At 29.4% G+C, this 14016-nt stretch overlaps 1 protein-coding gene across 1 annotated transcript; it reads right to left on the reverse strand.

The window, feature by feature from the left end:
- Positions 1-4374: 4374 nt before the first annotated feature.
- Positions 4375-8631, reverse strand: LOC107842092. Its single transcript, XM_016685874.2, has 2 exons — positions 8462-8631; positions 4375-5160 (listed from the first exon to the last, which is right to left on the reverse strand). The coding sequence occupies exons 1-2, from the start codon at positions 8473-8475 to the stop codon at positions 4566-4568; spliced, it is 609 nt and encodes a 202-aa protein (XP_016541360.1). The 5' UTR covers positions 8476-8631; the 3' UTR covers positions 4375-4565.
- Between the last annotated feature and the right edge of the window lie 5385 nt (positions 8632-14016).

A 14016-nucleotide genomic window follows, 5' to 3' on the forward strand; every position in this document is an offset into this window, starting at 1 on the left:
TTGTAATTTTTCCATGTCTATGTGAAACTAAACTTCTCGTTCTAGTATTGTAGTAGCTTCATGACTATTATCATAGACTCTTGATTTTATTTGTGCATATTATCAAATTAGTTCATCTTATATTCTTGAGAATACTACTTAATGCTTAGCGATTATTAAAATAATTTTATGTTCTCATCGTAAACTTGGTAGATAAATCATAAGTAACGATGAAGAATATGGGGAGTAAGATCTTTACTGTAGTAAAACAAGAAATAATTTGCGGTTAGGATAGAAATATATCTAGAGCACCTTACTTGATTACAAAATGGGAGAAACAACTGCATTTGTATGTTTATTCTTGATCTTAATAATATAGACATAAAAGTATATGTAAATATAGGATTAGATACTCAGAAGATCATAATTATGTTATTATATAACCATGTAAATCAACACCTAGATAAATCAAGAAAGTCAAAGAAATAGATTATTTTTGGGTTCTAAGTGAAATGTGAATGAAAAATTGAGGGAAAGTGAAAAGTGTATTCACTTTATGAAAAGAGTATTCTCCCTTATTGGTGATAGAAGGAAACAATATTATGCATATATATAGAATTACTCCTTCATGTGGATAGTAAGACAAGAAGAAAGCAAGTCTCGCGTCACGTCATCGTCGCTTGATCGGTTTGACTTCGGCTTCTGATTTAGATTAGTCAAATGATTAATTGAGATACTATATTTTTGGACAAAATTCATTAGAGACTTGATAGCTAATTATTATTTAATTCAAAAATCTAATACAAAAATATTAGCCATTTGTGGGTGCACATAAGAAAGTGCAAACACATGTAACAACGCACCTCAAAGGATACGACAGTTTGAGGCACTATTTTGAAACTGGAATAAGTCATGCAAGCATAGATGGGTTCCGCAGATTGAACTGAAAGTTTCTAACTTTTGACAAAAAATGACTTGTCGATGCAGGTGGGCTCGACGGTATGAAATAGTGCGATTTTTTAGAATCGGTGCTTCTTTTCTGAAGCACCATCTTTTGGCTATAAATACCTATATTTTTTAGGTATGGTGATGAAATTTTGAAGTAAAAATACTTTTTTTTCTTTAAAAACTCAAGTATAATTTATGAATCGATAGAGTTTAAGGTACCTCCATTAAGTCAAAGTGATTTATTTTATACTGGGAGAATATATTCCATTACCTTGGGTACTCGAGGAAAATAATTTTCTTCAGGACACATTGTGAAATCGGTGGACTTGAATCTTCTAATCGTCATCTTTTTTTAAATGTCTGGTTTTACTATTTTCCAAAAAATAGTTTGAACTTTGTTTTGTTGATGTTCAAAGTTAGGTTGAACTTATTGTTAAAGTTATCGAAATATCCTACTGTAATTGAAGGATATAGTGATGTAAATTGGATCAGCGGGTTGAATGAAGTAAAATCCATGAGCAGATATGCATTTACTTTATGTGGAGGAGCAATCTCTTAAAAATCATCCAAACAGACATGTATTGCCCACCCGACAATGGAAGCTAAATTTATTGTATTAGATAAACCTATTGAAGAAGTTGAATGACTCTAGAATTTATTGGAAGAAAATTCTTATTAGCCCAAACCTTTGGCACAGTATGCATACCCTATGGTAGCTAGGTTGTGATAGGAAGGGCAGGAAACATGATGTATAATGGATAATCTCATCATATAAGAAGAAGATATAATACCGTTAGAGAACTACTCTCTAGTGGAGTTATTACGATTGATTATGAGAAGTTAAAGGATAATATGTAAGATCCAGTTATAAAAAGGCTTATTTAGAAGAAAGTTGATAGATCGTCGAAAGGAATGGGTTTACGGCCTAGAACAAGTCATCACAGCAGTAACTCTACCTAGATACCAGAGATTTCAAGAGTTAGGTTTCAGGAGATCAAACAAAGTTGGGACTGATTATTTAACATTGTCAATTAACTCAACTCATTCTCATGATAAATTCAATGTTTATGAAATAAGAATAATACTTATAATTTAAAGACTTTTATGGGTTTCTAAGCGTGATAGGTTTGATCAAATAGCTTGGTCCGTAGGATTAAATATTTAGAAATCACCTATGTGAGCGTGAAGTGCAAGTTACTTCAAGGTGAATGATAGTAAAATCCTAGTCTCTAAGATCTCATGACATCAGAAGTGTTGATGACTTAAATGAACAAAACCATAAGAATCATAAATGGTAAAAGGTTGGATGTATCACTTATATATGTTATCTACGTATACATTAAAGTTCAATGATTTAAAGATACTGCATCTACCGATAGACCAAGTGCATCTGATGCCAGTTCACTACGAAAAGTTCAACGAAAAGCCTACTTATACAGATGCAATTAGTCTCCACTTAGATCACACACTTTTTCGTAAATATTTTTTATGAAATTATCATTCCCTATTCATGTGGGGGATTGTTGGCTTTTATATGAACTGTGAATGAAAAATGAAGGAAATGTGAAATGTGTATTCACTTTATGAAAAGAGTGTTCTCACACATTGGCGGGAGAAGGAAACATTCTTGTGCTTAAGTATATAAGAACTCCTTTATGTTGATAGTAAGGCAAGAAAAAAGCAAACCACATGTTGTCTCGTCATCGCTCATTCGGACCATCTTCGGCTTTGGCTTTGGATTTCAATTTGAATTTATCAAAAGATCTATCGAGAGACTATCTTTTTGGACAAAATTCATTTGAAACTTGAGAGATAATGATTTTTTATTCCAAAATCTGGTACAAAATACTCTCCATGTATAGATGAACATGAGAAAGTGTGGGCGCATATCGCAATGGACCTCGAAGGAACGTAACCCTTCGAGGCACTATTTGGAAACTAAAATGGGATTTGCGAGTGTAAGTCAACCATATGGACGCACAGATGGAGTCCGAAGAATGGACTAAAAGTGTTTGATTTTTGACAAAAAATGACCTGCAGGCGCAGGTGGTCCCAACTATATCAACATAATTTTTTAAAATCAATGCTTCTTTTCTGAAGCACCACCTTTTGTCTATAAATATGTGATTCTTTTCCTCACATATGGTGATGAAATTTTAAAGTGAAATAGTTCTTTTTATTGAAAAGCTCAAGTGTGATTTATGAATCGTTGAGTGTGTTTATTATTCGACAGAGTTTGAGGTACCGACATTCTGACGAAGTGATTCATTTTATCCTGGTAGGATATATTTCATAACCTCGTGTACTTGAGAGGAATAATTTTCTTAAGGACACACCATGAATTCGGTGGATTTGAATCTTCTAATCTTCATCTCTTTCTAAATGTTTGATTTTACTATTTTCCAGAAAATAGTTTGAACTTCATATAAGTGGAGGTTGAACTTATTGTTAAAATTCAAAGTTGTGAAAACAGAGTTACAACTTCATTTAATTTTTCATATGTTAGTTTTAACATGTGTTTAAGTTATTATTGGAAAATACAGATTTTACTTATTTCAAAAAAACAACAATTATTCAATATGGTTGTTAGTAAATCTATAAAATTGGATCATTTTCGTCATATTGATTATGTATAAATTTGCTCTTGATCACCTGGTTGATTGTTCATTAGTTATTTTCTTTCTATTTTTAGTTTACTTAATTCATAAATTCATAATTTAAGATCTATTACTTGAATAAATAATTAATATTACTTTAATTTTGTAAATTATCTAGTATATTAAAAATTGTTGTCTAACTTTACTTGTCTAGTTCATGAAAATATCAAGAAATAAATTATCATCTTATTTCTATTTTACTCTTATTATTAAATACTTCATTTCTAAATATTTAAATGACTTATAATTTTTTGTTTATTGTTTCTTAAAGGATGACCAAGGTACACACGAACAATACTATAGACGGCATCAACATGAGTTGTGGTGTAGTGGCGGAACTACTCTACCTTAACCAGAGGTCTCGGATTCCTGCCTTGAATATGTAGAAAATTCTGTTGGAAGCCCCACCCACAGAATGGACCCTACACTGCGCGATCCGAATTAGTCGAGACTCTAATGCGGGTACCAGACATCGGGTGGGGAAACTAAAAAAGAAAATTACTATAGACGGCGAGAGTAACTATAAGACCTTTAACATTTGAAAAAAGGACTAATATATTGACGAAATGAAGAGAATGTACTAATGGAGAGGAGTGTAATTCAACAAATGCTTAATGTGTTGGACTTCGCCTCTTTGAAATATGCCAAAACTATGCTTTTTTCGAAGCCCCTAACTTTACCTTGCTTTCAAGATTCCAAAGCATTTCACTTTGGGATTTCCCATGTGGGAGCGACAATGTCCAAACATATGATCATTATCTTAATTAACATCAATTTCTGGACACATCTAGCAACAAATTGAAATCTTAAGATAATCAATTATTATAAAGAATAATACAAAACTCCAACTACTATACATACGGACCAAGGATAAACTCAAACAAGACTCAATAGTAAGGATCAAACTTCTTTACCGTTATTTGTTGTGGAAAAAAGAAAAAGCAGAAACAATCACAATTCACAAACATCCAATTAAACAGACTAGGAACTATCTGGTTCCTTTGGATGGTGAATAGTAGCATGAGTAAATGCATACCAAGCAGCAAAAATATAAACCAAAAGACCTGATACGACTAAAATCACTAACGAAGTCACTGCAAGTATAGTAGATTTAGCTCCACATGACAACAACCCCAGCTTAATCTCAATCACATTCAACATTGAAACCATCAGAAACAAGCAACCCATTACTGAGGAAATAGCAGTGATTAGCATTCCCGTCCTCAAAAGTGTGCGGTTAACGTGAACACTGAATCCGTCAGCGAGTTCTGCACTGCTGAGAAGGCTGAGAGAGAGCTTTAGTGCCTGTGCAACGAGTGAAGAGAGAAGGAAGAAACTGAAAGAAAGAACTTCGAAGATTACGAGATGTTTCAAGGTTAAGATTCCGGGCTGACAACTTTGGTGGCTGTTGAGAGTACTTTTTTTACCGGGAGATGCAAATGATAGGCCCACGAAAATGGCTAAGGTAAAGAGAGAGTTTACGTTTATGACTCCGTCAAGTGCTGTCACGGCCACGCTGCTACTTTTACCATGACTAGGTGATGACCCTGATGATGGCCTTGATGTTGATGATGATCTAGTTTATCAATTAATGGCAACAATGTGTCAGACTAAATTTTGATAATCAAGAACAAGAATAGCCTTTTGCAACCAGAAATTCGAAAGATCATTTATCAATTCATGCACATTCAGGTTAGCAAGTGAAGTTATTTACACAACATCCACAGGCTAGAAAAAAATTTATACTAGATCATTTGAATATATATACACACAGAGACATGTAAAGAATTTAACACTTAGCATCTTTAGGTGACGGATATTATAAACACTTTATGCTGAAAGCATTGCATAAAAGTTAAGCTTAAAAGCACATTAGAGTGGAGACGAACACATCTGATGTACCAGACGTCATTAATATATAATAAGCATTATGGCTGAAAGATGCAATTATAGTTTGGTAACCTTCGTATTCAATTTGTGGGACTAGGGGAAAAAGAAGAGAAACATGTACATAATCAGAAGCTACATTAATTGTTACGATCATTTAGTTAATGTGTTGTATTAATAGGCCCATAACTAATGCAGTCCCTCCGTCCTTCTATTACTTGTTCATGTTACTAAAAATAGATATTCAACAATACTTACTTATTTAATTTAAAAAACCAATGAATAATTAATTCTTATGTGGCCATTTTGCCCTTGATATTATATATTATTCATTATCTAATTCATTTCTCACAACATTAAATTTATTATATTTATAGGTTGGAAACTTTTCTTTTTACACAAGCATATATTTTAAAGCCTATTATAAGAAAGTTTATTTATTCTTACTTTTTAATATTTACATTATAAATAAGAAAAATACTTGTACAAGGTAAGTTGGACTCTTAATTTATTGTGTCAAATCTTCAATAGCATTATGATTTTGTTGTTAAAATTAAGAATGATTCAATCATGTCTTATTCATTTGATTGTCAATTTTTACTCTATTGGTCTTAATTTTACCATCATTAAATTTGAACCAATTAGCGATAAGTGGAGTTGCTCAAATAATAAGCACCCATCCCTTTCAATCTGAATATTGCGATTTTGAGTCACCAAGAAAGCAAAAGAGATGAGAGTTTCTAAAAAGTAATAAAAAATAAAATCAATTAGTAGCATCAAACATCAAAGCAATTGACAACCTAAATCTAAGCAAATCACTACCACCCTTCTTTAATATAATACTCTCTTTATTATCTCAATTTATATGATGTTTTTTACTCTTTGAGATTTAAGACTTTTAATTTGACAATACCAATGGATTTGAATATTTAGTTTTTCAAAATAAAATTTATATATTTAAAAATTATGTAAAAATTCCACAATGTAAGTTACAATAATTAATAATTTAAAATATTTAACATGCATATAAAAAATTATAATCAAAAAGTCAACTCGTTTGACCCTCTAAATTTGAACATCAATTATCACATGAATTGAAAAAAAAAAAAAAGTAACTTTTGTTTTATTCAATATGATTCGAATTGTTTGTAGAATATTAAATATTTTAAATTATTAATTTTTGTAACTTACATTGTGGTATTTTTTCATAATTTTTAAATATATAAATTTTATTTTGAAAAACTAAAAATTCAAAAAAAAAAAAAAAGGTAACTTTTGCTTTATTCAATATGATTCGAATTGTTTGTAGAATAATTGTTAGAAACTTTTGAATTGGGATAAAAGGCTTAGGGGAAAAGAATATGGGATTAGCAAAAAAAAAAAAAATCGAAGGTCATAAGATTAAGTATTGTGCAGATTCCGGTAGCTTTTAATTAAGGAAGTAAATTTTAAAAAATAATATGATAATTAGTAGAGTTAAATTAGTATTCATCGTCTGTGAAAACTAGTCTTTACACAAACAAGTACTTTAAAGTCTATTATAAGTAAGTTTTAATTATTTTAATTTTTTAATCTTAAAATTATAAATAAAGAATATAGTTGTAGAAGGCAACTTGAACTCTATATTCACTCCACCATTTTTTTAAAGCACTATAACTTTGTTATCAAAATTACTAAGGATCAATTGTGTTTTCATTGATCGTCAATTTTTATTTTATTATTACTCAACACCATCTAATTGGGATCAATTAGTAGCATCAACCTTGAAAGTAATCACCAAAATAAACTTAAGCAATATATCACTATTCTATAATATAGTAGTCTCAATGTCTCAATTTTTATGAGACTTTTTGAGATTCAATTTTTTTATTATTGACCGTAGAATTGGGACTACAAAAGTTATAATAAAAAATAAACTCGTCTAATTTTGACAATACAAATATCACTTTTTAGCAAATTTGTAAAAAATATTATAATAAAAAGTTAACTCGTTTAACTCTCAAAAGTGAAACATCAATAAATAAATTGGGACAAAAATACTTTATAAGCATGACTTAATTTATTGTAAAATCACCGAAGAAATTTTTGAGACAAAGATAGGTATAATAATTATTTTTTTCGGATCAATAAAAAAACTTATGGAGAAAATGTTTATAAGAAGAATTAGCTAGTTCTAAAATTAAGGAATAGAGAGAGAAAAAAAACCAAGTAATTAAGGAAATAATTTTATAAAAATAATATCCTAATTATCTATTGCCTATTAAAATTATGTAAAATAAAAAATTTTCACTAGCTTCCACTGACAGTGGATGTTAGTTAAACTCAACATACTCTATTACTTTTATTATTTAATGTTTCTTAAGTTGTTTGTCAACGTAATAATGGACAAATATTATTGGATGAAAGGAATAACCTTTATCGACGGTATTAATCAATACTCAAATTAACTCAATCATGCACGTAAGAATTACTCCCTCTGCTCCATATAAGTTATTTGTTTTTCTTTTTACACAATTCTTAATAAATCATAAATAAAAGAAATAGTTTTACTATTTTACCCCTAAAAATTTTTTTTGATACTTTGTAAATAACATATTTTCACTTTAAAGCAATATTAATTGTAGAGATAAAATGAAAAAATTACAATTAGTTATGTCTTAATTTTTTAAGTACACAAATAATTTGGAACACGTATATATAGTAAGGATGGAGGGAATAGGTTATGCAGGCTAGAACGAGCATAACAAGAATAATTGTGTTATCAGTGTTGGGATTAAAGTATGTGTAATTCTTGTACAACAATCAACTATATGTAATTCGTGTACAACAATCTCCTCATTATTAGCCACAACACTGCAATAATATTTTTTGTGAATCACCATATAAACAATCATTCCATTAACCTCGGCGTGACTAATATATCAACTGAGCAAGTAGAGAGTAGTGAAGATTAAAAAATTAAAAAACTGGGGATTATGAGGGTGTTTTACCGTGCATTTGACATGGCTGATGCCTGAAACAGAGTCGATTATTTGCAGAATTTTCAAGAGTGTTTTGCTGAAATGTCTTCTACGTGCTTTTAAACGAGTATGTTTCCTTGAAATGGAGGTAAAGCATTTGCATATGCGTGATTTGCATGAGCCAGCTGGAAAGAGTGCAATTTTGATATAGTAACATTAGCTTTGTGATACTTGGGATAAGGTAAATTGAAAGCAAACTGGAGTGAGTTTCGAAGCGGCGTAAAGCAGCACCTCTTCGTCCACGTGTCTGATTGCTCCATCATTTTACTATATCATTAAAGCAAGCACCTCTTCATCCACGTATCTGTTTACTCTATCATTTTATTATATTATCTTTAATTAATTATTATTATGTATTAAATATTAATAATATTTAATAAAAAAAAGTAAAATAGACATTTATGATATGTCTATTTCAGCTGTTTCAACCATAATTTTATTATTTCACCCCTAATTGATTATTATAAGTCATCTAAATTATTAAAAAATTAACAATATTTAAATTAAAAAAAGGCAAAACAAATAAAAATATAATATATTAACTATTAGCTAGTGTTTTAAATTAACATGACAACGTATGTAAGACTTATTGGAAAAAAAATTCACAACTATTTTTTTATAGTAAATTTGCTATATCATTTCTTTAAGTTATTATTACCAGTCATTTAAGATATGTTTGTTTCGCTCAATTATGATATTTTGTTAACTTTTCAAATTACATCAATGTCACTTAAATTGAAATAGAAGAAAAAAATATTATAAATCAGAACAAGTAAAAATTTAAATTATTTTTAAAATATAATTGACTATCAATGCATAAAAAATTGGACAAAGAGACTATTAAAAATTACAATAGCTAACAACTTAAAATAGTAAATTACAATGTTAAAAAAGTATGATAAATTACAATAGTTAACAATTTAAAATATTTAAAAACATATTAAAAATATAACTGATTATCTAAATTTTATTTATATCATATAAATTAAATAAAAAAAGTAACATATCTACCACGAGCGCTTTAATATCTGGGATATATATATTGGAAGTAGAAAGCGCTTTACTATCGATGAGCCCTATAGCGTATTTCAAAATAATTAATGCACAAATGACAATGATAACTTGACAAATGGCTAACTCTTGAGAAGAGTAGCAAGTGAAAAACCCTTGGCAAGACGCATGTAAATATTTGAATGCGTCAACCTTCCTAGCCTACTTAACCACTATATATATATAGTCTCTGGGTATAAAGAAAACTTTGTTGAAAGTATTATCACTTTAACGAGTTCTACAAAGCGCAATTTAAATTAATTAAGGTTTTAATATGGACACCAAACACTAAATGATAAACCAAAAAAAAAATCACTATATATAGTTTTTCCTATTGCCATGCACACTCAATATTCTTCTTACTCTCTCACTCTCCCTCAAGTTCTCTCTCTTTTGCCTTTTATTGTTTTGGGTTTGTTCCTTATTTAATTTGCTAGTGTTAATTAATATTCCTAATTTTTATATCCTTTAAATAATTAATTAGAGAAGCTTGTTTAATTTTGAAGAAATATTACACACTATTGAAATAGTTTTTAGAACAGTGTCCAACACAACTCCGCTATAGTTATATAATACCCATTACTAAAAAAAATCGGAAAAAGCGACCACGAAAAATCAACCATATGTTGTCGGTTTTTTAATTATTTAAAAAAAATTGTAAAAAAGCGACTACATGTGGTCGCTATTATATTTTAAAATATCAAAATAATTATTTCAATAATTTTTATATTAATTATTATTTCTTTTACAAATAAAAATTAAAAAAAAAAAACCGACCACTTGTGGGTTTTGGAATTAAAAAAAGAATAAAACAAAATAATTATATAATATAATATTTACTTTATGTAATATAGTTATTATTAGTAGTAAAAATAATATATTAGATTTTATATATAATCTAATATATTTACTTTATTAAAAATAATCTAATATATTATTTTTTAAAATTATATTGATTACATGTAGTCAACAACCAATATAATAATAATAAAAATTAATAAATCTTAGATTTTGTGAAAAAACTTACACTAAAAAATATATCAAATATAATATACAAATTACGTTAAACGTAATCTTTATCTTTTACTTATGTTACAATATATAAAATAAGTATTTTTCTTTATATAAACGTTAAATGACGTTAAACATGCATAATATTTGTATAATGAATATGTATATATATATATATATATATATATATCATATCGTTGGGATAGATAATTGAATAATGATGTTTATAGTACGTATTTGAAAGCTGATATTTATAGTACATATTTTCAGTCATAATAACGCAATATATAACCGATAATTTACCAGAATATAATGAATGTGTTCTATTATAAGGTAATATACCTGTGGATGTAATATATATGAAATACGTTGCATCATATTATTGGATAATATACTCGTGTACGTATGCGATATATATAGTACGTATTCAGAACTTGATATAGACGATAGTGTGTGTATGTATGTATATGTAGAGGTATATATATAGTATATACATATTATGTAGTGAAGGTATATTAATGACATGAGATAAACTAATCGATAATTATCTGAGTATATGTGAAATACATTGTATATTATTATGGGGTAGTAAAATCATGTATTTGATGTTTATAGTACGTATTTGAAAGTTGAAAGACAACTGAAATATATGCATATATACCTATATCTCGTGCAGTGACGTATGCAGTAATCGAAAGCTCGATAACTGAATCTAGATATCAAAATATTTTGAATGATAAATTGATATTATACTATTGAGGAAATAGATATACTATTTTGTGTTACTGTAGATACTTGTATATTGTTGATGTTGTAATAACTTAAGACAAATAATTGATAATTTATCTGATTAACATTTTGTACTGCGAGGTGTGTGTGTGTGTATATAAGGGTACAATTTTTATCTAGAGCTCTAAGTAATAGTATTTTTAATGTGTTAATTTCAAAATTGTTTGAAGTAATTTTTAAACGATAGATTTTACGACTACAATTTCTCAAATTTGTTATATCTCTGTTAAGAGTTCTTATAATTGTTTTGGATTCCCAAAATCTTTTTCTGAATTTCTTTAATCGTGGTTGTACCACTCTCATGATGATAAGAACATATTATTCATAATTTTATATTTTCAATAGATACTTAGTAACACATAATATGTATGAATGTATAAAGTAGATATAAAGACAAAATTTTCTTATGTTAATATCTTCTTAAAATGATAGAGTTTAGGTATATACCTTTCGACTTTCTTTCTTTATTGGCTGTATTAACACTGCAGTGTTTCTCCTTCCAACTATGAAGAATTATTTAGCCTATTGTAACTCACTGTCTCAGGATATATAAATTTTAATATCATAATTAAAAGCTAATTAACTAAAAAAATTTGCAAAATTTATTGATATTATTATACAATTGAGGAAATATACTACTCGTGTTAATGTTATGATAAAATAATTAATTATCTGATTTATATATATATACGTGTTGTATTAAATTAATTGGATATTGTTATTAATATTATAGAATTTATTAAAAAATTAATTTGTTAAAAACTAATTTTAATTTATTAATTTATTAATTGTAGTTTATTAAATTTTAATTTATCAACATTTTTGTAAAAACCGACCACATGTGGTCAGTTTAATGTTAATCAATTTTTTTAAAAAAAGAATTAACCTGACCCATTGCACCCGACCCGACCTGAACGAAGCAACTTAAACACACACATACACATATATATGGCTAACACACAGACACACACACTCTCTTCCAAACACACAAACACATACACACACTCTCTTCCAAACACACAAACATACACACACAAACCCTACTACCTCTGCCCTCGTAGACTGCCGTCGTCGCCGAGCTTCCACTGTCACCAGGTACCAACACCTATTTTATCAATTTTCTTTTCCATTCTTGCCTTTTTTACTCATTTTTAGCAATACCCATGTAATACCCCGTACTTCTACCTAACTTGAAATAAGTCCAAGTATGTTAGAAACTTACTTTGAAAGATGAATCCACTTATATATATGTGGGATTTTTAAGATTTTGACTTTTTTTCATGTGGAAAATTGAGTTAGCTTTTCAACGATACTAATTTTATCAAAACCCGGTGTCGGGGTAGAAAGTTATGGCCGTTTTACAGAAAGCAGTCAAAACTGCCCAGGTGCAACGATAAGGGCCGATGGACCGTCACCCAAACCATCACAGTAGAGGCAGTGAGACCACATTCTGCCTAAGGGAAACGACTCAGACAGACAGATCATCTCCCAAGTCATCGTAGCAGCGGCAGTGAATCCCTATTCTACCCAGGTGCAACGGTCAGGACCGACGGACCGTCGATCCAGCAATGGACCATCGCACCCACCGTCGCATAGTTCATTCAATTATTTTAAAGTCATTTTTAAAAGGGTATTTGGGTATTTTTCCACCCGTTTTAACCTCTAATTATATCAGATCAAGGCTCATAATTTTATTATCTATGTACAACATCAAATTAGGATTTTCTCTCAAAGATAATTCCCAAGAACAAGATCCAAATCATTCTTCAAGAAAATCACAAATCAGTTATGTCATGTGTTGATTCATGGGTCCTTTTCACCCATGAAGCTCAAGAATCTTTTTTCAAAATCTAAGATTTGTGTATTTATAAATGTTCATGATTTAAATTGAATTGAAATTCATGTTCATGATGTTGTGGGGGTTTTGATTTATGTTTGAAATTACATATTCCAATGATTGACCCTAAGATGTGGTGATTTACATAATAATCATGATAAAACCTTAAATTTACACGTTGATGGATGTATCCATGATTATTAGATGTGTTGATGATTGTATAACCAAAGCATGCTTGTCATGTGTTTAATTAAATGCCTATGTAAAGGAAAAGTGCCATACTAGTATAATAATATGAAATCCCCTTTCATGTACAAGTTTATGCATGTTAAGTGTTTGATGAAATGTCTTAGTCAATGAATTATGGATATATGTGTAGCCACTGTGGTGCTTTATCATTTGTACTTCATGAAATCCCCATCTTATTATATTATAGATTGTCGATGTTGGTCATGTATTCACGAAAGTCATGCTTTGTCAGTTTCATGCTATCGAGTCCTAGGAGTACTTATCCCCGACAATTAGCTGTGTGCCTAGAGCCAGTGTCATGTTTTCAAGATACTTTCTGCCGAGCCATGTTCATAGAAATTTAGTCAGTCATGTGACTCAGGAAAACTCAGTAATCTCAGAAATCTCAAAAATTCAGTAATCTCAGTAGTATTTAGTTAGTCAACGGAACTTAGTTAACTCAGTATAGTCAGTTCAGTTAATCATGTTCATTGTCTATCCAGATGTGAGTAGAAATTAGCATCAAGAGAACCCAAGGATGGGAACCCACCTGTTATATAAGGGTGTGATTCTTAGAAGCAATCCTTGCGTTCCAACACTATGAAGCCAG

The sequence above is a fragment of the Capsicum annuum genome, chromosome 9 (genome assembly GCF_002878395.1).
Source record: "Capsicum annuum cultivar UCD-10X-F1 chromosome 9, UCD10Xv1.1, whole genome shotgun sequence".
Classification (NCBI taxonomy): Eukaryota; Viridiplantae; Streptophyta; class Magnoliopsida; order Solanales; family Solanaceae; genus Capsicum; species Capsicum annuum.